The sequence below is a fragment of the Manis javanica genome, chromosome 6 (genome assembly GCF_040802235.1).
Source record: "Manis javanica isolate MJ-LG chromosome 6, MJ_LKY, whole genome shotgun sequence".
Taxonomy (NCBI): domain Eukaryota; kingdom Metazoa; phylum Chordata; class Mammalia; order Pholidota; family Manidae; genus Manis; species Manis javanica.
Genome location: NC_133161.1, coordinates 30,833,066 through 30,860,797, shown reverse-complemented (window position 1 = coordinate 30,860,797; position 27,732 = coordinate 30,833,066). Strand labels below are relative to the sequence as shown.

General features: G+C 35.9%; 1 protein-coding gene across 1 annotated transcript; it reads left to right on the top strand.

Moving 5' to 3' along the window:
* The first annotated feature begins 5,090 nt into the window (after positions 1–5,090).
* On the top strand, positions 5,091–20,509 carry ANKRD7 (ankyrin repeat domain 7). The gene is given in 7 exon segments (XM_037023476.2): positions 5,091–5,102; positions 7,496–7,530; positions 8,520–8,768; positions 15,979–16,093; positions 16,233–16,306; positions 16,308–16,398; positions 17,312–20,509. Coding segments are annotated over 7 exon segments (684 nt in total). The 3' UTR covers positions 17,420–20,509.
* Positions 20,510–27,732: the final 7,223 nt, after the last annotated feature.

Below are 27,732 nucleotides of genomic sequence, written 5' to 3'. Positions count from 1 at the left end.
TTTATTTTTGCCTAAATCATAGATTTGGTAGCTTGGTTTTCTCTGTTAGTGAGCAAATTCTAATGATTACTTTGAGAACTTTGAGAAAAAAGTATTTCTGATATTTTAATATTTATTGAAAATTAGTTGAAAAAAGAAATTCGTGTGCTAGTAAATCAAGTATACTATACTGATACATTAGTAGTGTTTCCCTGATTTTTAAGAATGTCCCTGGAGGTGAGTCTTGTCTTTTGCAATTACCTGAACCATGCTCAGTCATCGCACTGCCCTGGTGATTGCTCCCTAGCACTTCACAGGTATGGGTAAAATGTGTTTGGTTGAGAAAAGGAAAAATGCTAACAAAGTTGTGTAGTATCTGAAAAAGCTAATAGTCTTAAAAGGCATCTTAGCCTTTAATTTTAAGAATTTGGGTATTTCTAGTATAAAGTTATTTGTTTATAAATGTTAAGTACATAGACTAAACTTATATGAGGCAATGCATTGCTCCTGTTGGCAGCAGCTTGCCATGACTCCTGGGTCCGTAACCTGATTTCAACAGAAGTAAACATGGTATCTCACAGCTGGACAGGCCAATTTGGTTGATAATTTGAATGGATCAATTATGTAAATAATGTTCCTCATCTATAAATATGCTGTTTTCTAAAATTTCTTTGTGCAATTTGTCAATCACACTTTTTAAAGAATCCATAAGAACAAAGAAGTAGTGTTTATATACCCAGGCTAGTACACAAAAAGTCTCAACTTGTGCAGGTCATAGAGTATAATTTTGTGATGAGAATAAGAAAATATTTACGTTCTTGTAATTCAAACAAAATTTGAATTAATGTTTTCCTTTTTTTTTCAGATAAAAGTGTTTAGGGGTTGGCAAGCTTTCTTTGTAAAGATGCAGATAGTAAATATTTTAAGCTTTGAGGGCCTTATGGTCTCTGTCACAGCTACTGAGCTCTGTTATAGCATGAAAACAGCCATAGATAATACATACATGAATAGTCATGTCTGTGTTCCACTAAACTTCATTTACAGTAACAGGTGGCAGGCTGGATTTGGCCCACAGGCCATAGTTTGCTGACCTTTGGCTTAATACAATCTCAATAAGAGATGATGGCTCAATTGTATTAAATTCTGAAAAGTGCTTCTGGAATGATCCTTTCAGTGCTTTGAGGTGGATTTCATTTGTGTATTTTAATATTTAAAACATTACTTACTAGACATGGTAGTTTTTTGCTTCACTCTGACAGAAATAAGACTTATAAGGAAAGAACTGTTGAGATAGTTTTCTTCATTGGTCATCAAGCCTTATCATCCACAGTAAATTGATTGATGTTCTGATGTTGAGGACTCTCTGAGGATTACAGGAAAGTTAGCTAGTATTGGCTATTCATAAATATTTGACTTTGTAGTATTAGGTTTTATAATCAATTTAATAATTTTCAATAATGGAAAGTGGGTAAATAAAACAGGCAAATTTAATTAGGGACTGTAAACCAAATGATCTATTTAAAAAATAGCTTTATTTATTTAACAAATTTTAAGTTGGCAAACTCTTTCCAAAAGTCAATTCAGGAATACAGATTGCTAAGTGAAATGTATTTTAACAGTACAAATGAAGTTGTCATATTTTCCCAACATACTTGACATAAATTATACATAAGCTAGTGTACCATAATCCCCCTCCCTCTCAGTGAAGAGTTCCTAACTGGATATATGCCCTCTGAAATCTAAAATGCCTTGAAGATGTATTTATTTTCCTGATAGATGTCAGAAAAAATCGTCCCCTAAATATGAATTGTGAGTAACAAGGCTCTAGTTCCACCAGGTCTTTGTATTCCTTATATAATACTGCCTATCAGTAGAAAGTATAACCTCAAAATCTCTGCTGGCAAGTATCTATCAGAAGCCTGGTTGAACAGAATACTTAGATGATCTCAGGCAGTTCCCCAAAGTGCATTATTGGTGATTTTCATCTCATTATAATTACCCAAAATGCTTTAAATATTCTCTGGCCCTAATCTCACTGATTCAGAGCTACTGGTTCAGTAGACCTGGAATGGAGCAAAAAGGAATAGTTGCTAAATAGCTAAGTAAGGAACTGTGGTAGAATTAATAAGAGACCTAGCACTTGTCATATGCCTGGATGAGTCCCTAATTATGCCTCAGAATCCTTTTAAAGCAGGGATGATAATACCTGTTTTTCAGGGTTGTGACAAATGAAATTAGACTGCATTTAAAATATTTAATACGATTTGTGGGATATAACAATAAACAGTCATTCTAGATATTCAAAAGCCAATGTGGAAAAGTTAATAAATGTGGGTCTTGTCACCTTAGTTTTTCAGAGTCCCACTGGCTACCTTATCTGAGAAAGGATTTCAGGTTAAGTGGAAGGTAGGTGCAACATGTTGACATTGTTTTAAATATACAGAAAGATTAAATTTGTTTTATGGCAACCATTGACTCATGGAATTTGAAAATGAAACCTCATGTAAACTGGGACATTCCCATTCTGAACTTGCATAGTTATTACCCATTTTATAAATTTACTCGTTTTAAATTTTACCAATTTTTGGCTCTTTTTTCTTAATTCAGGCTATTACCTGTTTTTAAGTAATGGGGAAATTTGATTTAAAAATATTACTTTCTGTTCACATGTAAGACTGAAAAGAATATTGACAAGGCAGAGCTCTCCAATCAGGTTGATACCAATCCATTAAACAGCATAATGCTCCCCTTCAACCAGCTATAGATTCATTTAATTGCAAGATATTTAGTCTATTCTTCACCTTGTTTACAGGGACTATCCATGTGAAATTTGGTAAAATGGTTTGATGTGATCATTCTGCTCTGTTGAGGGGGAGACTACGACCTGGGCGTAGTTGGTCTTCATGAACTGATGCTGCCTCCTGGTGATCACTGCTTCCTTTCCTGCCTGTCCACTAACTCAAAAAGATTTTGGAATTTTGTCGGGGGCATTTTTGTCAAGCCATTACTGCATGCTAGGTACTATGCTTGAGGCTGTGGATATACTAGGGAACAATATTAACAAGTTCTTGTCCTTGTGAAGCTTGCATCTGTCAGTCTGTAGCACCTCCACTAAGACATCTTGACTCAAAAGATTTGCTGTCCAAAGTCATGAGCTATTCATCAAATTTGAGTACTCCTTTTTTTTCTCTCATTATTCACTTTTCCCATTCTCCTGCTTGCCTTTGAGTCTCTGCCAAATAAGTGATGATGGCTGACTCCCTTGCTACAGAATCTGAATGAATAGCCTCTGCTTATCCTCATTTGGGTTTTATTTATTTCCACAATTTTCTTAGCAATGCAGCAAGATGTGATTTACATTGCCTATCATTGAAGATCCCAATTTCCGTCAGATGCAGTTTCCATGAGACCTCTCGTGTCTGCATCTAGCGGCTTGTTGAGTCCTTGATGACATAGTAAGTCATTGTTGGGTCTGAACTCTGCTCTCTTCGTGTTGAGTTCCCGGCCTATTTGTGTTCAGTATGGTGTCTGGATTTTGTTACTGTTTCTCATTTGTTTGGCATCTTTGGTGGCATCTGTTCTCCCTCTCTTCTGTGCTTTCATTTTGTTGTTCTATGTACAAGTTTTTTTGGTCATGAGAAGGGAATCACAGGGCAGAACACAAGCACAGGCTTTATCACCCTGTTGTTCAAGGTGGCATCTCAGACTTGTGAAGTCACCAGACTGGTATGCATGTGGACAACTCTGCTGTGGGTCATCCATAAAACTGGCTGAAACTCAATTTTTGGTCCTGAAAGTTGGCTTTGACTATCCTCTGTGGTTTTCTGGTTGGCAGGGGATTGAGAAAGGGGTGCAGATTGTATATTTGTATTTGGAGGTTGTCAGCCATTGGCTTGGGGGCCAAAACACAAAGTGCTCAAGTGTTACTTTAAACTGACTGTTGCCATCTCTCCTGGGGTCATCTAAGCCCAAATTCTCTTCCCCAGGAAAAGATGATTACTTCTTATATGTACTCGTTTATACACTAGTGAAAGAAGACACTCATGGTACAAAAATGAAGCTAAAATGCATTAGAGGAAGAGAAAACAGCATTTGTGAAAGCTCTCAGGTTACAAGTGATTTGGTTCTTTCAAGGAACTGCTATTTCGTGTGGCATGAGCAGAGTGGTTCAAAGATGATGAATCATTTAAAACACAGATGATGGAAAAGTTTTTAGGAGTCTAAAATGTTCAGTTTTTCTCCATGAAGAAACTGAGTTTTGAGCAAGGAGAGTGACAATGTAATTTATGTTTTGATAGAAACATCTATGTAAGAATTGTTCAAAAGATTTCTTTTCTGAGACAGGCATAACCTGGTCCCCTAAGATGAGCAGATGTCAAAGAGTTCAATGCATTATCCGAAAAATACTGCAAGCTAGCTCTGTTACCTCCGAATTACACTGGGGACATGTGTCACATGGTTTAGGGTAACTGGTCCATGTCACATCAGGCTAAGCATTTAGACTTTGACTTGAAGTCAGTGTAGATCTGTTGGGGAGTTTAATCAAAGTTACTACTGGCAGTAGTGTGAATGATGGGCAAAAGAGAGTAGTGAAAACAGGCTCAGCAATCATTCAGAAGCCTGAATAAAAGCCTGAACTGAGGCAATAAAGAGACGGTACAAATAGAAAAGATGGGGGCAACTCATTAGAGGTGCCGAGCAATAACCCTTCTGTTTGTATGCTTATTTCTCATACTAGTAAAACTTGTGGGCTCTCATGGGTGGTCTTGGAGAACAGGTGTCAACCCCCTGAAGAAGAGGACGCAGAAGCCTGTCAGAAGTGAATTCAAGAGTGAATGTAAGAATCATTCCACACAATGTTGTCAGAGAATTTTGTGCTAAAAAAAGGTAGATATGGACAATAGCTGCAGGTTTGTTTTTTGTTTTTAGCATTGGAAAATTATAGCATGTATTGAATACAGGGGGGAAAAAAGGATCATTTTGAGTCAGGGAATAGAGAATTGATTGAGCAATATCCTTAAGTCAAGAGGTGATGATCTGTTTCCCAAGTGGAGAGACCAGCCTAATGAGGGGCAGGGACATTTGATCCACAGTAATGGAAGGAAGGAACAATGACGGACAAGGTGAGGGCAAGTGGGTCATTGTGGTCCTGCAAACATGCAAGTTCCCTTCTGGTTGCTTTCCTTTTCAGTGAAATATGGAACAAGGTCATCACAGTAGGAAACAGGTAGATAGTGAAGGTATAAAATAGTGATCCACAAGGGTGGGAGTATAAATGAACCAGTGAACTGTCATTATAGCATAATCTAAGCTCATTAAAGGAAATTTTTTTATGAAATGTATGTATAGCAGGCATTTCCAATGACTTAAACTTAGCATTTAATAAGCATTACTATAAATGAAACTTGAGAGGATCATCTAGTATAATTGCCATTATCCAGAAATTATTTACTTCAAAGAAAGAGAGGGAAACCTTTAACTGGCACTTAGTACTAACACTTTAATTTTGTTTTTCTCAATTCACACAGACCAGAAACAGCCAGAAATTGTTCATAGCAGGAAGGGTCATGAGAGGTAGGCGTAAAGATCCCAGATGAGCTCAGTTCACTTTTGATGAAGGATGAATGAAAGAATAGATAAATGCTCTTGGAGAACTATTTTAAAAGGAAACAAAAATAATTTTGATGTTGGAATATCTTGTGATTTTGGTATTATTAATCTTCAGTGTTCACAAATTAGGACTTAATTCTAGTCTTTGTAAAATTTATAGAACATAGTAAAATTCTTTAATTTAGAAAAGCAATGACCTATTTTTAATTAATTCAAAGAAACCATCCTAAAATATGATCATTAAATTTGTAAAATGTCTATTCTTGTACTTCCTAAGAATAGTTGTTTTCTACTAAACTTTTATGAGAATTTTATATACAAATATTAACATTAATGGTATAAATAGGAGAACTGATGAGAGAGGAAGGTAAAATATTAACAATAAACAAATGTGAAAAATAACCACTTAAAACTTTAAGCACACAAACTTCCCTGTCACATTCAGTTAGAGGTTTTATTTTCCTCCACAAACCTTTCTTGTATGCTTTACCAGTTGGTGTTAATTATTCTTTCTAAATTTCTATTTTCTGTTTTCTTTATTGCTGAGAATAGGAATACTTTTTATTGAAAATGAGCTGTGAGTTATAGTTCTTGCTACTTTCCATCATGTAAATGCCCCCATTTCTAATTCAAGCCTCCCAGCAGTTCCAGGATAGTGAACTCCAGTTGATGGGATTAGCAAAAAATAAAAAGTATAATACTAAATATGTGAGCCCATGTGTCAGTATACTGATATATAATTATAGGACACACAGACATAAATACCCATTTTCAAAGGAAATTATAGTAATGTGCAAAGAAGTTCTGTTACTTTCTTTCCCTACCCAGTGGTTTAGTTTTTGAATGCCTTGAGTGTTAGTCATTGTTCTTTTGAGATTTCTGCTCTTAGGAGCACCCTAAGGGTAGAATAGGGATTGGTACTGCCACATGGTAACCCTCTCATGGCCAGGAAGCTGCCTACTAAAGCCTCCTATGGAGATGGACTGGGACTCCCAGTTTTGGAGTTGATAGCATATAAATGGTATTTAAAGCCATGGGACCGAATGAAATTGCCCAGATTGGACTATGGATAGGGGAAGAAATCAAATGGATTCTGGATATTTTGTAGTTAGAGTTGACAGAATTTTCTGGCAGTTTAAATGTAGGTGTAAAAGATAAGATCAAAGGATGATTCCAGAGATTTTTGGGGGAAAAAAACTTATGGATTGATCCTGGGGTTCTCCAATATTGGAGATAAAGAAGAATTCAGCAAACTACTGAGAGGGACTGGTTAAAAAGGAAGGAATCAAATCAGGGAGTGTGATGTCTTAGAAGCCCAGTGAAGTGTTTCAAGAAGCAAGCAAGGGTCCTTGAAACCTGTGTCAAAATGCTCCTTGATTAACATGAAAACTAAGAAATGACAACTGGATTTTACATGATGGAGGTCTTAGTCAATCATACTTAAAGCAGTATTGATTGTGAGAGGAATAAAAGGGTAATGATAGGAATTGCTTTAAGTGAGAACAGAGGAAGAAAAATTGTGGAGAAAAATGATGATATGGGCAATTCTAAGGAGTTTGATGTAAAGGAGAGAAATGAGCAATGGTTTCAGAGGACGATGTCACGGTTGTTTTTAAGATGGACAAATGCTGACATGTATTTATGATAATAAGAATTAGTCTTGGGGAAACTTTAAGGACATAAGAGAAAGCAGGAAGTGGAGTTGCTGAGGCAATGTCCATAGGTGGGCTACAGAGGATGGGGTGCAGTACAGGAGAGAAGTGATGGCCTTTGCTAGAAACATGGACCTACCACCAATGTTAACAGGAGAGAAGGTAAACTACTTTTGGCAAGGTGTAGGTAGGTGGGTAGATATCCCAGGAGCCTGTACAATTTCTCCTAATTAATTCTTTTTTCTCTGGATTAGGAAACCAAGTCATCAGCCAAGCAGAGTTTGAAGAGGTATTGTACATAAATTAGTCAAGGAAGGTGTGAATCTGAATGGATCTGGGAAATATCTAAGGATTGCTGGGAAGTTTACTAATCCACCTCAGGCTGATTTTTATGAACTGAGAGTGAGATGGAACAGTATGGCTTTGTTTTGTTTTGTTTTCTCATTTAGTCACATTCAGTGCCACAGGACAGAAGCTGAGAGGGGGGTTACAGATTTAGCTGGGACTGGTTTAGGCAGACAAGTAAGGAAGGAATGGGGGTGAATATACTGAAAGTGTATGCATGGGACCGATGTTAATGACGGACCATGTCATTTAAGTGAGGACACAGAGTGGGCTGATCAGGGTCAGTGGAAGGTGACAGAATTAATGGACTGTAGGCACAATGAATGGAAAGATATTTGGAGTTTTGTGAGGAGAGAAAGTAAGATGGTATATGAGAGGTGGTGTTCAAAAGTACCTTTGCAATTGAGATTATGGAGGGATTCAGCGATTGCTAAAGACAGGGTGTAACATGTGAACTATGTTGGTGAGAGGCTGAAGTAGGCTGGAGGGCAAGATCACTGGAGGAGAGCCATCCCCACCATGAGGAGGGTAATCTCAGTTTGCAGTCAAGCCATTAGGTCTATCCTTGAAGCAGAAAGGATTGTTTTTAAGAAAGTTGTTAGGTTTCTACCCAAAGTCTCTTGATCTAGTAGGAAGATGGAGAGTGTTGTAGTCAGGCTACGATCTTAAGTGAGAATCTGGGTCTGCCACCCCCCTTCCCCCATCCCAGCAGAAAGGTGTGAGTCATGGGCATTGCCTGGCAAGTTGAGGGACCAGTGTGTTGCCCCAGCAGGTGGCCCAGCCCATTGCTCCGGCTCACTTCTGATCCTGTGCCAGCTTTGGGACTCAGGAAGGGGTGAGGACCCAGCCAGAGGAATACATGAGCCTAGGCGTTGGGCCAGAGGGGCATGTGGGGCAATTAGGAGCCTCAGGGACATTCTGGTCTGACTGAAGGACTACCTCCTGCACCACCGTGAAGAAGCTTTGCGCATTCTGGCGAAGGAAGGATGAATCCCACAGCCCATCCTCATACCTGCCCAGAGGCAGGGCCAGTACGAGTCCTCTGGCCCTGCTGGGCTACAACCTTCCAGATAAGGATTTAAAGAAACTTCACAAAGCTGCTTCAGTAGGGGATTTGGAGAAGGTGAAAACGTACCTTCAGCTCAACAAACACGATGTGAACATGCTGGATAGAGAAGACAGGTGACCAGAGGGAGGGAGGGCGAGGTGGAAGGGACGTGGAGCTGCCAGGTCCTCTAACCAGAAACAGGGCCGGTCTGGGCACCCCACCGGTTCCTTAGCAGACAGGTCTGGCAATCACCGGCAGAGGATCACACTCCCAACTTGCAGCTTCTTATTTTTGAAAATGCTGACTTGGATATTTGAGGTCATTTGTGTTCTCCCTGATTCTGCCCACTCCTCCCGTGGCCTTCACCTCTGCCGGGCACTCCACCCTTTCCCCATTCTGCTGTTTTTTCTTCAGTATATACTGTCTCCAGCCACCTAAGATTTACCATATTACTAATGTACTAATAAGAAAAAAGTAGAGGCTGTATCCCAGAGAAGTAGTTATTAAGATTTTAAGACTTTGAGATAGCAATACAATTAACTTTTTAGTGTGGATCTATGCAATTTTTTTCAATTGCAGAGTATTATCAAAAAGCCTAACCACCACCACTGACTGACAAAACAAAATTAATTTTATATATTAAGAAATGGAGATGTTATTGAGTTTAGCATTAATAACAGAAACTATGTACTATTTGTACTTACCTTAAAAATCTTTGGGGGAGTTTTCAAGCCACAGGGTATGAAAAGCATCATCTTTCATCATAATTGGGTAATGGAAGCTGTGAGCTGAAAGAGGGTTTGTGTCAGCTTACTGACAGTTTTAACTCCTTATCTGTTAACAAAAAACAGAGTGATCTGGTTTATCTGACTTTAATCTTATGCCACTCTTGAATTACTGTACCAGGTCATGGAGAATCTCAGCATGACTTCATCTAGTGCTCAACTCTCAGTCTTACTTGGCTGACATCTCAGCCAAGCACCTTACTTGCCATATGTCAGTGGTATTTGAAATACTGTCTTGCCTTTCAGGATGCTTGGTTCACCTGGCATTTCTCGTACTTCTCAGGATACTTCTTTTCAGATTCCTTGTTAGTTTCCCCCCCTCTTCCAGACTGGTAAATATCAGGGCCCAGACCTTGAAATGATTCTCTCTCTCTCTTAATCTTCACTCTCCTGTAAAGAGAGATTGGTTTTAAATATCTATATGCCAAATACCTATATATTCCAATGCCTTCCAATGTTTTATCTCCAGCTAGACCTCTCCCCTGAATTCTAGACTTATATATATGTATGTATATAGATAGAGGGATAGATAGATGTGCCTACACTTCCACCTGGTTATCTAACAGGCTGTGGTGTGCTGGTAAATACTCAACACCAGGCTTTTGGGTGGCAGTTGGGGTTCATCAAAGGGAGGAGAAGCCCTGACTTAAAGCTACCAGTATGATGCCAACGAGCTTGAATAATTCCTGAAAATTGAACAATTGGCCTGTGGGAACCACTGGCTCCATTACATCACTGCCTAGACAACTCGAACATCCCCAGACTGTGTTCCTGCTATTCCTCCTCAGGTCTGCTGTTCTCTTCCTTTCAATGCCAAATTCTTTCTTTCAGTCACTTAGGCCAGAAACTCTGGAGTCATTGTCTCCCTCTCTCATTCTTCCACATCCTCCGTCTGACTCAACAGCACATCTTGTTGGCTCCACCTTCAAAATATATCTAAGATCCAACCATTTCTTGCTACCTGCCGTTTCCATCCTAGTGAAGTCACCACCATGTCTTAACCAGAGTTACTGCAATGGCCTCCTAACTAGTTTTCTTTTTATCTTTCAGTTTTTCTCAACACAGTAGCCAGAATGATCCTATAAAATGTATGTCAAATGATGCCATTCCATTGCTTCTCTCTCACTTACCAACTTTACATTTCCCTGTATGGCCCCGGAAGATGACCGGTTAGCCAGAGACGGGTAAGACTCCTCAAGGGAGGAACAACCTAAGACAGGCACAGTCGCAGGGGGGCCATCAGGTGAGAAATTGGGGATCAACAGAGGGGAGGCTTAGAACGTCATCCCCCCTGTTTTGAGAGAAATCTTCTGCATCCGTGGATGTTTTGTTGCCCTTGTCTAGCTTGGATTAATACTTAGTCTACAGGCACACACCTGATCATCTACATTTGCCCTCTTACAGCACTAAATTATGTTTTCTACCTTTATCTTGCATCTACCTACCACTTCAGCATTTTATTAAAAATAATAATAATAATAATAAGGGAGAAATGTGGGATTCACATATAAATCAAGTATAAAAGTCAAACGAATAATCTTATCTGACTTGATTGTTTATAGTTCATGATGCGTGATCAAAACCGAAAGTTTCTGTGATATGACTGCCCTTGCACTGTTCACCATGTAAGAACTTATTCACTATGTAAGAACTTGTTCACCATGTAAGAACTTGTTTGTTATGCTTCAGAAGATTGGAGACTGTTGAGAAATAGGCTTGGGGTTGATTAATGATTGTACATTGAGTCCCCTATACAGAATTTTATTGTTGTTAACAACCATTTGATCAATAAATATGAGAGATGCCCTCTCAAAAAAAAATGATGCCGTTCCTTGCCTGAACAACTTCTACTGGCTTTCCATCTCATGAGGGTTAGAATCCAGTCCTCCCAGTGGCTCATGCCGCCCAACATGACCTTCACCCCATCCCTGTTCTCTCTCTCATCTTACCTCCTACGACTCTCCATTTCACTCAACAGCTATGCTGGCCATCTTAGTGCTTCATGGCAGTGCCAGAAATGTATTTAGGGCCTCTGGACTTGCTGGTCTCCCTGCGTGGAGTGCTCTCCCCCCAGGTACACACATGACTTGCTCTCTCACTTCCTTTAGGTGTTTATTTGTTAGCTGAAGTGAGGCTTCCCTGGCTACTCTACCCACAGCTGTAACCCCTCTCCTCACTGGCATTCTCTATTCTTCCCTGCCTGATTTTTCTCTTTAGCATTTAATACTGTCTGCCATACTTTGTATTTAAGTTTTTTGTGTACCTCTTCTGCTAGCATGATCCATAAGAGCAGGTATTTTTGTCTGTTTTGTTTGCTGCTGTGGCATTCTCAGCACCTAGAACCTGTGCAGTCATAGTAAGTGCACAATAAATATTTTTGATTAATGAGTACATACATACATAGTGATGTGAAGATACTATGCAGCAATAAAAGGATATCTTTTATTAATAAAAGGAATCAAATTACTGATACATGCAATAACAGTGTGAACCTCAAAAATCATGCTAAGTGAAAGAAGTCAGATACGAAAGACTATATATTAAGTAACCCCATTTATGTGAAATTCTAGAAAAGGAAAAAGTATAGCCACAGACAGCAAATTAATGGCTACCACAGGGTTCAGATGGGGAGAGGGAGAAGGAGATTGATTGTAAAGGGGAACAAGGGAACTTCAGAGTGAAGGAAATGTTCTTTATCATGATTGTGGTGGTGATTAACTGTATATTGGTCAAAACTCATAAAATTTTACCCTTAATGTTTGTATATAAATTATACAATAGAAGTGAAAAAAAATCTCAAACTGTATATTCTATTTGAGTGTGTGTGTAGGTAGAAAGAGAGATTGAGAACGAGAGAGAGAGAAAATCTGAAAGGATACATTCTAAACTCAGAATCACTATTTCTGAGGAAGAGATGAGTTTTGGGCAGGGGAAAGTAGGTAGAGGGTGGTCCCTGGAGACTTCTGAAGGGTGAATTGTAATGTTTATAGAACGTTCCACAAACTCACTTCAGAAGCATTGTGCTAAAGGTCTCTGATACTAAGTATATGTACAATTAATAATGGCCTTATGGAAATAGTATTCTAAGTAGGTTTCTAGTAAAAATTATGATACTAGAAGTGGAAATATCTGATTAGGAGGGAATGGGGCAAATACTGTAACAGATAGTGAGCAGATTATTTTGGAGGCTATAGTGGCCCAGTAGGAAGAAATATTGTTTTGGGAATAAAGATCTCAAGTTGAGGCATGCTTTGCATTTGTATGACCTTGACAGTAACTCTCTTTATCTGTCAAATCAGAGCTATTTTACTAAATTAGTGTTTTTCAAACCAAGATCTCTAAAGCCCGGCTACAGCCTACTTCTTATTAGACCAGAGCAGCTCCCTGATAATGTGCTTACTTATTGGTTTCCATTTACTTTTTATTTCAAGAATATTGTACCTAAGAAGTTTGAAAATGAATAGAATAGATGCTTAATATCTCTTTCAGCTATAAAATTAAATTACTTTTATGGCTTTCAATAAAAATTCCCTCAGATCTATATCTACCTATAGATGAAGGCTCAGTTTTCAGCTAGTACTTCTAGCCACACTACTCACACCTAGATTAGAGCTAAAGTGTCCAGCTTAGAGTTGAAAATAATTTAATGATCTAGTGTGAGGTAGCTTCCATGGTTACTTCTTCACTTAGGCTGAATTTTAAGTTACAAAGAGCCCAACAAAGTCAGTTAATAAAAAGGGTGTTTTCATGATGAGACCTAATTGAAGACTGCAGCTAATGACCTAACGGAAGGCTGGTCTTGCACCCTGTCTCACAGATGACAGTTTCCATGTCATCTTCCATGGTAATGATCCACTCTTGACATCCATCCAAGTCATGACTTTTGCTAAAGTTCAATTAGAGATTTCTAGGACCTGACAATTCTGCACCTGCCCACAATCTATGCTAACAATTCTTCCACAGTATATGAGAGAGGGGACAGGCTGGGAGAGAGCAAAGGACTCGAATGAAACAAAATGATACCAGCTAACCTGAAGCCCAAGAACCAGCTCTAGGCTTCACAAGGGTTTAGATGTCCTGCAAAATAAGTACTATGAGTTAAGTAACAATATAAACTAACAGATTGGGAACATAATATGTTGATAAAAGTTAAGGATGTTTTAGAAATGGAGAAATATTCTTGGTTTTAAAGTATTTCTCCAAGGTATTTGTAAACACACATTTTGCACTCAACTGTTTCAAAAAACAGAATGGTTTTTGATTTTGGCATTAGGTGAAAAAAATTTCTATTGCCCTTGAGGCATTTACTTTGTATATGTAAACATTTGGTAAATGGCCATAATAAAGACATTATCTGCTGCATACTCCAATTATGAGTTCTGAAATTTAAGAACAGTTCAATCTAAGACTTGAAATGAAGGCAAATGTTAAATTCATATGTTCTTAAGACATTTTGTCTTTTTAGACTGGGGTGGCTCATTTAAAAGGATGGCAAATATTCCAAGTAAAAATCTTTATAAGACTGTCTTGAAAGTTTAAGTGACATTGTAAGCTGTGCAGTGTTTCATGCCCACCCAAGGTAGGTTAGTCTCGTTTTCAGATTTTGTGTAGAAGACACAGGGCTTTATTGCTCAGTACTTCCTTAGAAAGCAGAAGCTTTCATAGCGATTTTACTTTATCAAATTTGTAGCTATTTCCTATGTTCCTTGGAGCAAATAGATGGGCTCTGAGGTTTTTATAACAGGTTTAATTATAACAGTGGGGTTTAGACTTCAACTGGAAGAGCAAAATTATCAAAAAGGTATGCAGCAGCCACTTTTGGAAAACCTGCTGGGAATTACCCAAATGCCATTTACTTTCTCTCAGAGAAAGCAGATTTGTTTGTTTTGTTTTGTATTTTGTCTTTTAATGAAAAAAGAAAACTGGAGTTAGATGGAGAGTTGGATCTAAAGGTTGAATAAAAGGCTCCTAAAGTCTTAAGGACTAAATTCACGAGACGGGTGTACTAGTAGTGATCAAGGAGATGGGTCAAAAAGTTTGCTAGAATTTGCTATGCTACTGCAAGGAGTTGCTTTAGGTGGACTTAAAGCTATTTGGCCCTGTGTATTTTGGGATGAGGACTGAGAAACTTCTATTATACAAGGAAGTTTATTCTTAAGTGTGGGTGTTAACAAAAAGACTGGATTTTCCTGTATTGGGATTTCTAAGAAGTCAAATTCGTCAACAGAAGTTTGAATGGAACCACAATACAGTAAAGGAGATAATTTTGAGGGATATCTAGACTATGATGTCTGATGATCATTTTTATGTTGCAACAAAGTATTCCTTTTCAGTGATTGAAATAAAGGTTCCTTAAATTCAGATTTTTTTTTCCTATGGAGGATGTTAATTAATCATGGATTACTTCTGGTTCCATTCTATCATCCAAGCTGACTATTCTCTTTCTGATCAGTCTTTCTTTGGACAGAGAATAATATAATTGGTTAGGTTTCTGCTTTTCATATTGTAGTTATATTATACTCTTGCTTTCTACAGATTACTTCAGGTAAACTTAATTGGAACTTTAGTATTTCCAAATTGTTCAAAACTATTTTTATATTTTCTTGATTTACTCTCATAAGTGACAAGTTATAGCATTGTGTATGGATTTTTTTAGTCTACTTCTTTGAAAATTACTTTATTTTCAAGTCCTTGTGGGCCACCATTTTGTTACTCTTAGTGTCAATAACATGTCTGTTTAGACAGCCATAAAATGCTTCTGAGGACCTAAACTGAAGTAGGGAAGTGGTGTCTAAAGTCTCTTATTTGGGACCTGGCTATCTATATATAGACTCTGTATTATAAAATTACCTAAAAACAAGGGCATAATAATATCTCCTTAATAGATTTAAAAAAAAGTTTCTTGAGGACTAGTTCAGGCTAAAAACTCAAAGTTGATATGAAGCTAATTAGTACCTGTCATACTTCATGAATTTGTACTTGGTTTCTGGAGGTTACATAAAATAAGGCTCTTTTAATACAAGTTATTTTGATAACAAAGTTAGGTTAATATCTGCAACTTAGAGAGTCCCGAGGTTGTCACGTTTGTGTTTGTTTCTTAGATGCAATTAATAGCTGGGCAAAGAAAGAAATACACAAACAGGGGTGGCAGGCCATGGAATAGGAGATTCAAATGTAGGCAATGTCCCTTCCTCCTGTTAACTGTCGCATATATTTCAGGTTTTGGAGATCATTTCTACATTCTATTGTCTGTCTAATTTTATCGTTCTTTCCAAGGCTGATACCAGTTTGGCATTTGAAAAAACTTATTTTTAAACTAATTTTAGTTAAATTTTCCTTGAAGTGAAATCAGTTAAGTTATATTATCTTCAAGGTATTTGCACACCTTTTCAAATTCAGTAAAAAGTAATTTAATTACTGTAAGTTTTGTTTAAATATAAATAAGCACATGAAGCAAATATCTTAAAAATTGTCTGGCATGTTCTTGGGTTTATAAGTAACTAAGTTACTTTCAAACTAAGATTTATCTCTAGCTTTGTGTTTCATTATATTGATACAGAACACCCTTGCATGTGGCTTATGCTAACGGATATTCAAATATTGTATCTCTCTTAATAGAGAAACAATGCAAATTAAATGTCTGGGATGGTGAAAACAGATCTCCATTGACTAAGGTGTGTTGATTTTTTCTTTTCCACGCTTATATGTTCGAGTTCTTCTCCTAGTTAACTTTTTTTGGATTTCATATTTTAAAACATAGTATTAAACATTTGTAGTCAATTGGTTACTCAACTATTTTGGTTGTATTGACAGGCAGTATTGTGTGAAAAGGAGAATTGTGCTGCTATTCTTCTAGACCATGGTGTAGACCCAAATCTGGTGGATTTAGATGGCCCTTCATTATGCTGTCTGTGGTCAAAGTGTCTCATTAGTTGAAAAACTGCTTCAGCACAATGCTAATCTGGAAGCTCAAAATAAGGTAGTGCTCTATTAAAAATAAAACTGCATTTTAGAAAGCAATGGAAGAAGTTGTTCATTGAAGGTAATTCATATCCGTTGAAACAAATGTTATATAAAGCATGAATTTTTCAAAATGAAATTGAAGAGGAGAATGAGATCACTAAATGCAGATGAGGTTTTCCTTTTTAAAAAGTCTCCATTTCATTTTTGATAATAATCCTGACCTCCAAAGCAATATCATATTTTACAATATAACTGTTCAAAGGCTTACATCAAATGAAAGATATTGATATATATCCTATATGTGGATATCCTATATATGGATATTGATTAAAAATCATAAAGCCTCCATTTTTTTCTATTTTTATTTATATGCTCATGAATAATGATAATAGGGTTTAATTAGAAAATCACTTATTTTACTAGAAGTAATTCTACTTTTCTGTTGAGACATTTTGGATAACTGATAGGTATTTTTTTAAGTTTCTTAACACTTTAGTTCACTAATATTTTACCTACATACAGCCCAAAATAAGTGCCAGCCTTAGAGATGTAAATGAAACCCTATGGAAACCCAATTGTAACAACACTATGAAATGTGAACTGATGGTTTCCAATACTTCCATTAAATGCTAGGTGCTCATCACTTAAATACACCAGACTGCTCTTGTCCATAGTTTGAATTAAGTTCTTGTCCACAATTTCAATTAAAGTAGAAATTTTAATTTTATATTTTGGCTGGCTTAATTCCAATTTATTTTCTTGGTCTTTGAAATCTTATCTTGCTACATATCAAAAATCTCTTAAAAATGAGAAGTGTATATTCAGAGGTTTCTTATCAGCACACTTATCTTTTAATTGAACTTGAACCTAAAAGGCATGTAATGGTTGGTACAATATTTTAAATAATCATTTTGAAATTATTTTTTCAGGATGGGTATACTCCACTGTTACTTGCCATTACTGAAAATAATGCAGAAATGGTAGAATTTCTTCTGAAGAAAGGGGCAAATGTGAATGCTTCAGATAAGTACATTTGATAATAGTTAATATAACATATAACTTTTCTTTATCTAAAACTTCAAATTAAATAGTTATGAAGAATTGAATATAGCAGTTATTTATTAAAGTAATGTTTGGTGCTTCTTTTCAAAAATATATATAGTTATTTAGGTTTATAAAACAGCAATCCACCTTTTTTGGTGACTATCTTACTTTGGCAGGTTTTTTTGTTGTTGTGCAAAATAAAAATATGTACAATTATTCTTTGTATGCACCAGTAGCCACTTTCCTTCCCAGTCCTTCACTTATTGTGTAAAAACTTAAAAAAGAAAAAAGAAAGAGAGGAGAAAGGAATCTGATGGCAACAGGTTGGTCACAGTGGTTATACAATGGTCACAATTATACATTTTTAATGACTATAAAATGCAGTAGTATCAATGCTAAATATAATTGTGTTAGAGTTGAGGCATAGCATTTAAGAAATATACTTAGTAAAAATATGTGAACATAAATTAAAACATATCAAATATCACTTGTTTTCTAGATGTGTAATCCCATTTCTACCAATTTTTTGCTGCCGTCTTGATTTAGAAGCCTATTTTGAAAGAGCAGTAAATGAACTATCACAGTATTTCTCTGAGTATTCATTTGAAGAGAAGTTTGTTACATGGAGAACAGCTTTCACCTTAGAGGATGTGAAGAAATTTCAAAAGACAAATATCTGTGTTACGAACCATCAATTGAGAAGATTAAACTGTGTTCAGTTTATAGGCGGAAAAAAACTTTTTAGCCAAAATATTGAGTGCAATCTGATTAAGAGTAAACTTTGCAACATAATTTTGTTAGGCATGTATTAGAACATTTAAAGTAAAAATATTAAAACTTCAGCTACAAAACAGAGGAAAAATATAATCCTGTATAAATGGAAACTCCATTTTAGTTACAAGTGCTTGCATTGATAAAGTCTTTTTGTTTTTGTTTTTGTTTTGAAATATTACAGTAATACATATTCATAAGATTTTGGTATTATGGAAAAGAAAAAAGAAAATGCATCAGCCATAGTTCATCACACCAAAAAAACATTTGTTAAGTTTCTAGCATGTTTCTGTCTGTAGCCTTTTGAAATTCACTTAGTTTTTTTTTCCTGAAAGGGAATTTACAATTTTGCTTTTTAAAAATAAAACAAAAAACACCACAATTACATAGTACGTAGTTTCACTGTGCTCCTTGCCATGCCTTAAACACATCCAGCATGGCCTGGCCTCAGGACTGTTCCCTGGAAGCCTGACTCTTCCTTTAACTGTCTCCTGAGATAGCTTCCGTGCCTCACATGGGACTTGGGTGTAGCCTCCTCTGGCTGGCCTGCCATTCTGTTAGTTACCCTGCTTTATTATCTATTATTGTCACCCTTGCCTTTTGGATTGCAAGATCCATGAGAGTTTGAACTTTTTATTCATAGTTAAATCCCCATATCAATGGCAAAATGTCTAGAGTATAGTAGGTATTCAGTTTGCCAAAAGCATAATAATAATCGACACTTGTCAGGCATGGTTCCAAGTGCTTTGAATAACTTAACTCATGTTATCTTCATAAAGTCTTGTTGAACTAAGTACTATTCACATCCTTATCATTCATTTATGATGAGGATATCAAGGTGCAGCAATGTTTAATGACTTGCTCAAGGTTATGGAGATAAGAAGCTGAGAGCTGGGATAGAAACATATGCAATCTAGATTTAAACCTACCTAGTCTAACTCCAGCATTTATCTCATTAACCAACATACCACCCCATCTCTCTAATGAATAGATGAATATATATCATTCCTTGTAAACTCTATTTTTAAAGGCTCAAGGAAAGGTATTTTAACCACTCATTCATTTAATTTGTTGAAGTCCCTTTTAATGCTAGGTATGTAAAAGAGCTAACATGGGAAAGAAAACCTGACAATTCCTCACATCAAGTCAACACACATTTAATTTCAACTATGGTTTAGATCAATGGTTCTTGACTGGGGCTATTTTGTCTCCCAGAGAATACCTGGCAATGTCTGGACAGACTTTTGATTGTTAAGAAAACTGCTAAGTAGCCCACAATGTACAGGACAGCCTCCTGCAAGTACTTATCTGGCCCCAAATGTCAACAGTGCTCAGGCTTAGGAACTCTGATCTAATTTCTATATTATATACTGGGGGGCAAAGATGAAAAAGATAAATTATATCCTCAGCCCTCCATGAGCTCACAGATGTTTAGTCCCCTCCCCAGTCTTTTTTAACCATGTAAGTTAATGCAGGTCAGACTATGTGCACCCTACATTTATCATCAGCATAAAAAGAGGAACTTAATAAGCCACCTTATTAACCTATAACAGTAGGTTAGGGGGATCAGAGGTGACTTCAAATAAAGGAGAACTTTCTGCTGGCCTTGAAGGATAAGTAGAGGTTCTCTGGGTGTTCCAATCAAAACTCATGCAGCATAATAAAAGTATAATTCATTATAGAGGCACAAGGAAAGCACCCAAAAATCGGAGGAGAGAGATCTTGGTGGAACCGTGACTAAGGTTAATCTTGGTAGCAAAGTAGGGATTTGAATCAGATCCTGAGACTGGGTGGAATTTTGACATGGAATTTTTATCTAATAAAAAACTAGATAGGGTAGAGAAAGAACTTCATATATTTCACAAATGAACTTGTGTTGATTACCCATTTGTAGAAAACGAGTATCTAAAACAGTAGTTCAGGCATAGTGCAACAGTATTTGACTTGAGTTTAATTGCTAGCTCATTGCTGTGAATTCTCCTGAGTACTTAATATCTTAAAAGGCTGTCAGATTGTTTGGTAATTGGTCAAACTGTTAATATCTAAAATAGATCACATTCATTTTTCCTTTAAGGATTTTAGCAACAGAAAGGAACTATAAAACACATATCTAACTTTAGGTGAATTATATTAAAACTTCCTCTAGGTAGTCGTATAAAGACTACTTTTCCCACTCATGTGGACAGTCTAGAGGAATACCCTTCTTTATGACTGAAGTCCTCAAACTTCAACCTTGGGTACTGGCTTCATTTGTTGAAAGAAAAAAAATTTGCATTTATAACAAAATCTGTAATTCCATAAAATCTTTTTCTATCCCCAGTCTCTCTGTGTAATTGTTTGCCATCTAGTGGACAATCTAAGTTATGCTCGGTATGTATATCCTATATATCTTTGTAAAAGATATATACATACTGAAGTGGATATACATACTGAAGTGGAAACTGATCAGAGATACTCTAAGGCATTGTGTTTTTTCCATTAGTGTGTATCAGCCATATTACATAGAAAAAATACTTAATCTTTCTTTTAAAGGCTGATACTAGAGATATCTATTCTTATTATAGATAAAATATACTGTTCTTATTAAACACTTTCATATTCAGGAACTGAGGATGAAAACCTAATTTATATAAAAGTAAGCAACGATTGTAAAGAAGAGCCAGTACTCGTTGGAGAGAGGAGTAATCTGTAGATAGACTAGTAATGAGGAGAACAACGAGTCTAGCAAAAGATAAAGAAGGGGAGAGGGCCAGAGAAACGATGGATGGGGATCAGTCCAAACATGGGGGGATACCTGATTAGGCAGAAAGAAGAAACAGCAAAGAAGAAATAGAAGGAGCCGAGGCAAAGAAGCAACTAGAAAAAGCTGAAATGGGCATAAAAAATGTGTCCATATGAAAAAGATGGTATTAAAAAGTGAGCTGAGAATAGAAATGGTGTTTTATTTTGCAATGTATGTCAGCTGTCTAGAATCACCACCTCTCTAGTTTTATTTGCAAGATTCCAGGAAATCATGGATCTTACTTCCTGATTACTATGATTAATGTGTAGACCTAGATTACACATGCATGTTTGTTGACTGACTTTCTCCTTTTGCGTTTTTCATACTTATAGAATGCAGGGAAATAGCGGTGTTGTACTGCTTTTACTGGAACTATTATTTCACTGGGGCTTTTGTTGGAGTGTTCAACTAGCCAGGATCTACAAGTGGAATTGAGGACACCTGATTGCCTTGAGCAATGAAGGCAATTGAGAGTGTTGGAGAATAATGTTAATCAATGTACACTTTAGAAGCCTGTTCGCTGCAAAAAAGAAGGCAGGTGTTCCATTCAACACATATTTACTGAATTTTCATTATATGCTGGGCAAGTTCTAGACATGGCAGTTTAAGATAAAAAACATCTTACAGTCCAGGAAGATTTTTTTAGTTAACTGGAGAGGTTACAAGCTGAAAATCTCTATCTTCCTCCTTTAAGAAATTATGTTTTAGCTTAATGAGTCTCCATGCCTTGTATGATAGGCAGAATTATAACATGACCCCCAGTGACCCATGCCTGGCCTATGGGTGGAGCCTGTGAATATGGTGAGATATCATTCCTATGGTTATGTTGCTTCGAATGGCCCAAAGGACATTATCCTGTTTGGGTCTGAGTCCTTTAAATTGAAATAAATCCTTAAATCTTTATGAGTCCCTATCATGAGTCCTTTAAATCTAAATCTGGAGGCCAGACATAGAAGTCAGAGATGTAAGTATGAGAGAGTTTTGAAAAGCGGGAAATTATGCTGGCTTTGAAGATGAAGGGGGGTCATGAGGCAAGTACATGAGCATGGCCTCTAGGAGATGAGGGCATCACCTAACCAAGAGCCAGCAAGAAAAAGGAGACTTTAGTCTTGAAGACACAGACCACTGAATTCTTCCAGCACCTGTATGAGCTTGGAAGAGACCCCTGAGCATCAGATAAGACAGTTTGTCAATATCTGGACTTGAGACCCAGAGAGAGGATATAGAAGTACCTCTTAGAAGTTCTTATGCTACATGTGAAGTGGTATAATATTGATGGAAGATAGATTGATGTGTGTGTGTGTGTGTATTTAAGAGCAACCACAAAATTAAAAAATAGATACGATCAATAAGTCAATAGTGGAGATGATATGAAACCATTAAAAAAATATATATGTAGTTATTCCAGAGGAAGTTAGGAAAAGAGAAAAAAGGCCAAAAAATGTGGGGATAAATAGAAAAAAAGTAACACATGGCATATTTAAATTCAAACATATCAATAATCCATTAAATGTAAATGATCTAAACAATCTAATTAAAAAGTAAAGCATGTCAATATTAGATAAAAAAGGAAGGTCCAATTCTATATTATTTTAAGACAAAGACAAAGACACTTTAAACAAAGACAAAGAGGGATTAAAAATAAAATAAAATGATATGCTATGTAAGCACTAATCAAAAGAAAATTACATTAGCTGAATCAATGTTAAATGAGGTAGATTCAGAACAAGAAATATTACCAGGGATAAAGAAGGACATTGCGTTATGACATAGGGTTCATTTAATGAAGAAGACATCCAACCCTAAATGTGTATGTTATATAGTAGCAGACTGTCAAAATGCATGAAGTAAAACTGATAACAACTAAAAGGAGAGAGAAAAATCTACAATTACAGTTTCAAACTTCAATACTCTATCAGTAATTTATAGAAAAAGACAAAAAACATCAGCAAGGATATAGAAACACAACTGTTTCTATATACACAATTTGACATAATTGGCATTTATAGAACACTTCACCGGCAATAGCAGAATATACTATTTTTCTTCAAGTGCACCTGGAAAATTCACCTAGACTATAATGAAAATCTCCACAGATTTACAAATACTGAATTATTACAAGTATGTTCTATTATAACAATGAAATGAAATTGCTATAAATATATCTGGAAAATTCCTCAATATTTGGAAACTGAACAGCGTACTTCTAATTAGTCATGTCAAAAAAATCACAAGGTAAATTAGAAAATATATTGAATTAAAAGAAAAATGAGAAGCTATCAAAACTTGTGAGATGTTTCTGAAGCAGCTTTAGCAGAACAGCAAAAATAGCGCTTAATAAGAAAGTTATAGCTATCAATGCTTATCATAAAAGAATTGTCTTGAATGAATGACTTAAGAGTCCACTTTAACAAACTAAGAGAAAAAACAAATGAAAAGCAGAAATCAATGAAACAGCAACAAAAATTGGTGGAACTGGAATTAACAAACCTATAGACAGAATGATCAAGAAAATAGAAGATGGAAATTACAAATGTCAGAAATTAGTAAGGAATCATAATTAAAGACCATGTAGATATTAAATGGATTATAAGGGAATAATAACAACTATACACTAATAAATTTAATTGCATAGATTTAATGTACAAATTCCTCAAAAGATGTAGTCTGAAAGCTCATTAGGAAGACATGTAACATGAATAAACATCTATCAAAGATATATAGCTAAATACCTTATCACAAAGAAAATTCTAGATTCAGATGGCTTTACTTATTCAACATAATGTTAGAATTTCTAGCCAGTGCATTAAAGGCAAGAAAAGGAAGTAAAAGTCATAAAGGCAAGGAAGAAGTAAAATTGTCACTATTTGCAGATGACATGATTGTACACACGTAAAATCTGAAGAAATCTGCCCAAAAAGCCTACTAGAATAAGTGGGTTTGTCAAGTTGAAAAATACAAGATAAACATAGAAAAATCAATAATATTTCTATAATCTGAAAATGAGCATAAATGAAATACTTAACAGAACACGTATAGAACTTATACTGAAAACTACTAAATGCTGATGAGAGAAATATATAAAATCTCAATAAATAAAGAGATGTAATATGTTTGTAAATCAGAAGACTCAACATAGTAAAGATGACAATTCTTTTGAAGTGGACACAGATTAATATAATCCTATCAACATCTCAGCGAGATTATGTGTAGATATATACATGATTCTTAAATCTGTATGGAAAGGCAAAAGAACTAAAAGAACAGAAACAATTTTAAAAAGAATTAAGTGGGAAGAATTGTTCTACCTGATTTAAGGACTTATTATATAGCTACAGTAATCAAGACTGTGTGGCACTGGTGGAGGGACAGACATATAGACCAATGTAAGAGAGGAGAGAACACAGAAATAGATCGGCACTAATATGCCTGACTTTTGACACACAGGTCTAAAAGCAATTCAATGGAGGAATTACCTGAGCAAAATACACCCCTCTGAAGGGATACTGAAGGATACTTTACTTCTTCCGTACTGACTTAAATTTCAGAGCCCTTCATTAATGTTTTCATGTCCTTGAAATCTCAAACTATTCTATGCAGTTGGAGAGCCAGGCTCTGTTCTGTATGTAAAAATGTTTAAATTTCAACAGACAGGTAAATCGTTAGTAAAAAAAAAATTATAACCAAGATGATGTATTTATTTTTCTAAACAATAGGTGGCATCTGAGTTTCACAAATAAAATTGATGATTCATGCTTTCATCCTAGGAAATGTAATTGTATTTTTCAAATTAACTTTATATACGTAGTACTCCTCATAGTTTATAATATGTTTATAAGTACTGGTTAGCTGACTGAAAGAATACACATTTTCTTGTAAAATTAACACTGGGAATTTGCTACTTTTTTGGGGGAAAACATAAAAATAAGCTGTAGATTTCACAATGCAGTTTTATGTCCCTTTGAATATATTATAATTTATGCATTATATGAGAATATTCTTTTCTCTCCAAATCATACTGGAAATTTTAACTAAAATCTAGCAAATTCTAATGCATATCAAATGTGAACTTTTCTAAGTTTAGACAATCTGGGTCCTGGACTTCAACCTCTAGCCCCTGGACTAATGGGATAAAGCCTAAACCCTAACTCAATGAGTGATAAAAACAACCCCAGGTTTTCCAATGAGAGATTGGATTTGAATCCAGGCCCTCCATTTTTCAGCTCTGAAGCCATGGTTAAGTTTCCAAACCTATCTAAGACTTGTTTCACCTACAATGTGGCCTATTGTCAGAATCAAGTTAAATAACATACGTGCAAGCTATTCTATAACAGGGGCCTTATCTGATGTTTTTTGATGTTCATTAGAAAATAATTTTAAAAATGAATTCAATTTATAAATTCAAGTTATTGTTAGAAGAGTATTAAATAAGAGTTTCCAGTCATATCTAGCTAGTAGTTGTCAGCTACAGGAAATTTTTTAAAAAAGGAAAGGAACAGAAAGGTGGAAGAAAAAAATTTTCTCTTCCCACTGTGGAAGTTAGTGCTCAGGGAAGTAGTGTTCTGTTTTGCTACAGTCTTACTCGGCTTGGTCAAAATATTGCTATAAAATCTTTAAGCTGGGAGTTTAGAAAAGCAGAAACCATCGTGAAGAGGACTTATTTTCTCTAGAGAAGGTGGGCACAGGCTACAGGAAGGATGAGCAGTGTTGGGAGGGTGGCATCTGGGAAGTGTGTCCTGGATAATCAAGGATGTGAATGCATGGTTTAGAAACCTGCACTAAGATACCATCTTGCAGAAATAAGCTATCATATCAGAGTCTTATACTGCCAGATACCTCATAATTTTGGTGGGGATATATGAACATATCTCTGTAAAGACAGCTTTTTGAGTAGTGATACTTCATAATTTTTTTGCCCTTAGTGTGTCTAGATGATATATAACTTGATCATATAACAGATAATAAATGACAACTATCCTCTCCATATGTAAGAATAAATTCTTAAAATTTTACATGTAGAATACAAAATGGTTTTTATTTAACTCTGAAGTTATATTTTATTTCATCTTTTACTTTTTGTTCTTCAAGGATTTGGTATAGCTAAATGTCTTTAATCAAGTTATTTTCTATAAATTGAATCCATTATAATAGAAAGATAGGGAGTCCTCTAATTATATTTTTTACTTGAGATGGCTGATATCTTTAAAATGTGTAGATGCCAGGTCTAGGTAATGAGGCAAATATATGGCCTAAGACCTCACATATAATTAGCAGGTAAATGAAAACAAAATTCTTATAGCAGTCGAGGTAACACAATCACTTATTTGAGCAGTCCCAGGATTTACTCTGAATTTGACTTATGTAGGATACACACATAAATTTTAGTTGCCTTAATGAATCATGTCTCAACAATGTTTTTCCTATTACCTAAATTAATGCTGTCTATAAATTATCAAAGTATAATAGTACACCTAGATTTAATAGTATATCCAGACTTTTTTTTTTAAAGTAAGCTACATTAACTTATTTTAAGTTTGGATTCCAAACCAAAGGGGCTGTGTAACTCTTCTGGTGCCTGAAGGCTACAGCAAACTGCACTGGGGAGCACATGGTTAAAAATTAACTAGTATATGGATTGCTTATATGTGGTTCTTTTTACCTTGATTTATTTTTGCAAGCTCTCTCTATATAATTAACTGGCCAAATCAAATTAAACCAGCTGAACTGAGAGTGAACATGACCTTTGCATTCTGTGCTAAAACATTCATCCACAAACTGTCAGAAAATTCTATCAATATTCAATTCCCTGCCCAGTGTAAAGCAGAACCTTTCCCCACCACACATATACTCATGGGAGGAGGAGTGAAAGAGGGGGGCAATGACGTGGTCTGTTGCTTTGTATTTATGAAAACATGGTTGCCATCTCGTCTGCACTGGGTAGGAATACAGTAGCACATTGCAAACATATCCACTGTTTACTTACCTGTGGAAAATGGTTTCCATGGGCAAATTTAAATAAAGGAGAAATATGCTTAGATTTTTGGTATAAAATAAATTCTGCCCTCATGTAATATCTCTTTTTGCTTGGCAACATTGCTGAGCTCAGCATAACCTGTTGGTGCTGTAAACTATCAAATACATCTCCAGCCCTGCTACATACTAAAAATAACACAGTGATATGACAGACACATCAGAGGAGGAAATGACTGTTCACACAGTGATCTAGTGCTAAAATTAGTTTGATTTTATTGATATTAGTGAACATTCTGTATGTAGAAAGTTTTAGGGAGATCTTGTTATTCCTGTTCCCTATTAATTTTAGTTTTATGGAAACTAATCTTTTTAACTGTTAAATTATAGCTATAGCAATGTTGTGGTGGTAGGTGGCAGTGAGTTACCTCCTTGATTGGTCCTCTTCTGATAGGTGTTATTTATGGGGAATTTCATCTGCTGTCCTAGCTTGAGAAGATTAAATTATAATATGAATGGAGTAATTAAAAACACATGTAATATGTGTAACACATAGAATATCTGTTGTAACAATCTAAGTCCCAGAAAGAAATAGAATCAAACTCAGATTACACAATAGACTTTAATGAATATGGAATTTAAGGACTTATAGCAAGATTAAGGAAACTAACAAAGTTGAGGAATTTAGACACTGGTGATAGAGAGGTGCCATTACTAGCCCAGTGAGAGCTGGAGTCTATAGACAAGGAGTACAGGACCGAAACTGCAGTAGTGGAGGGTTGC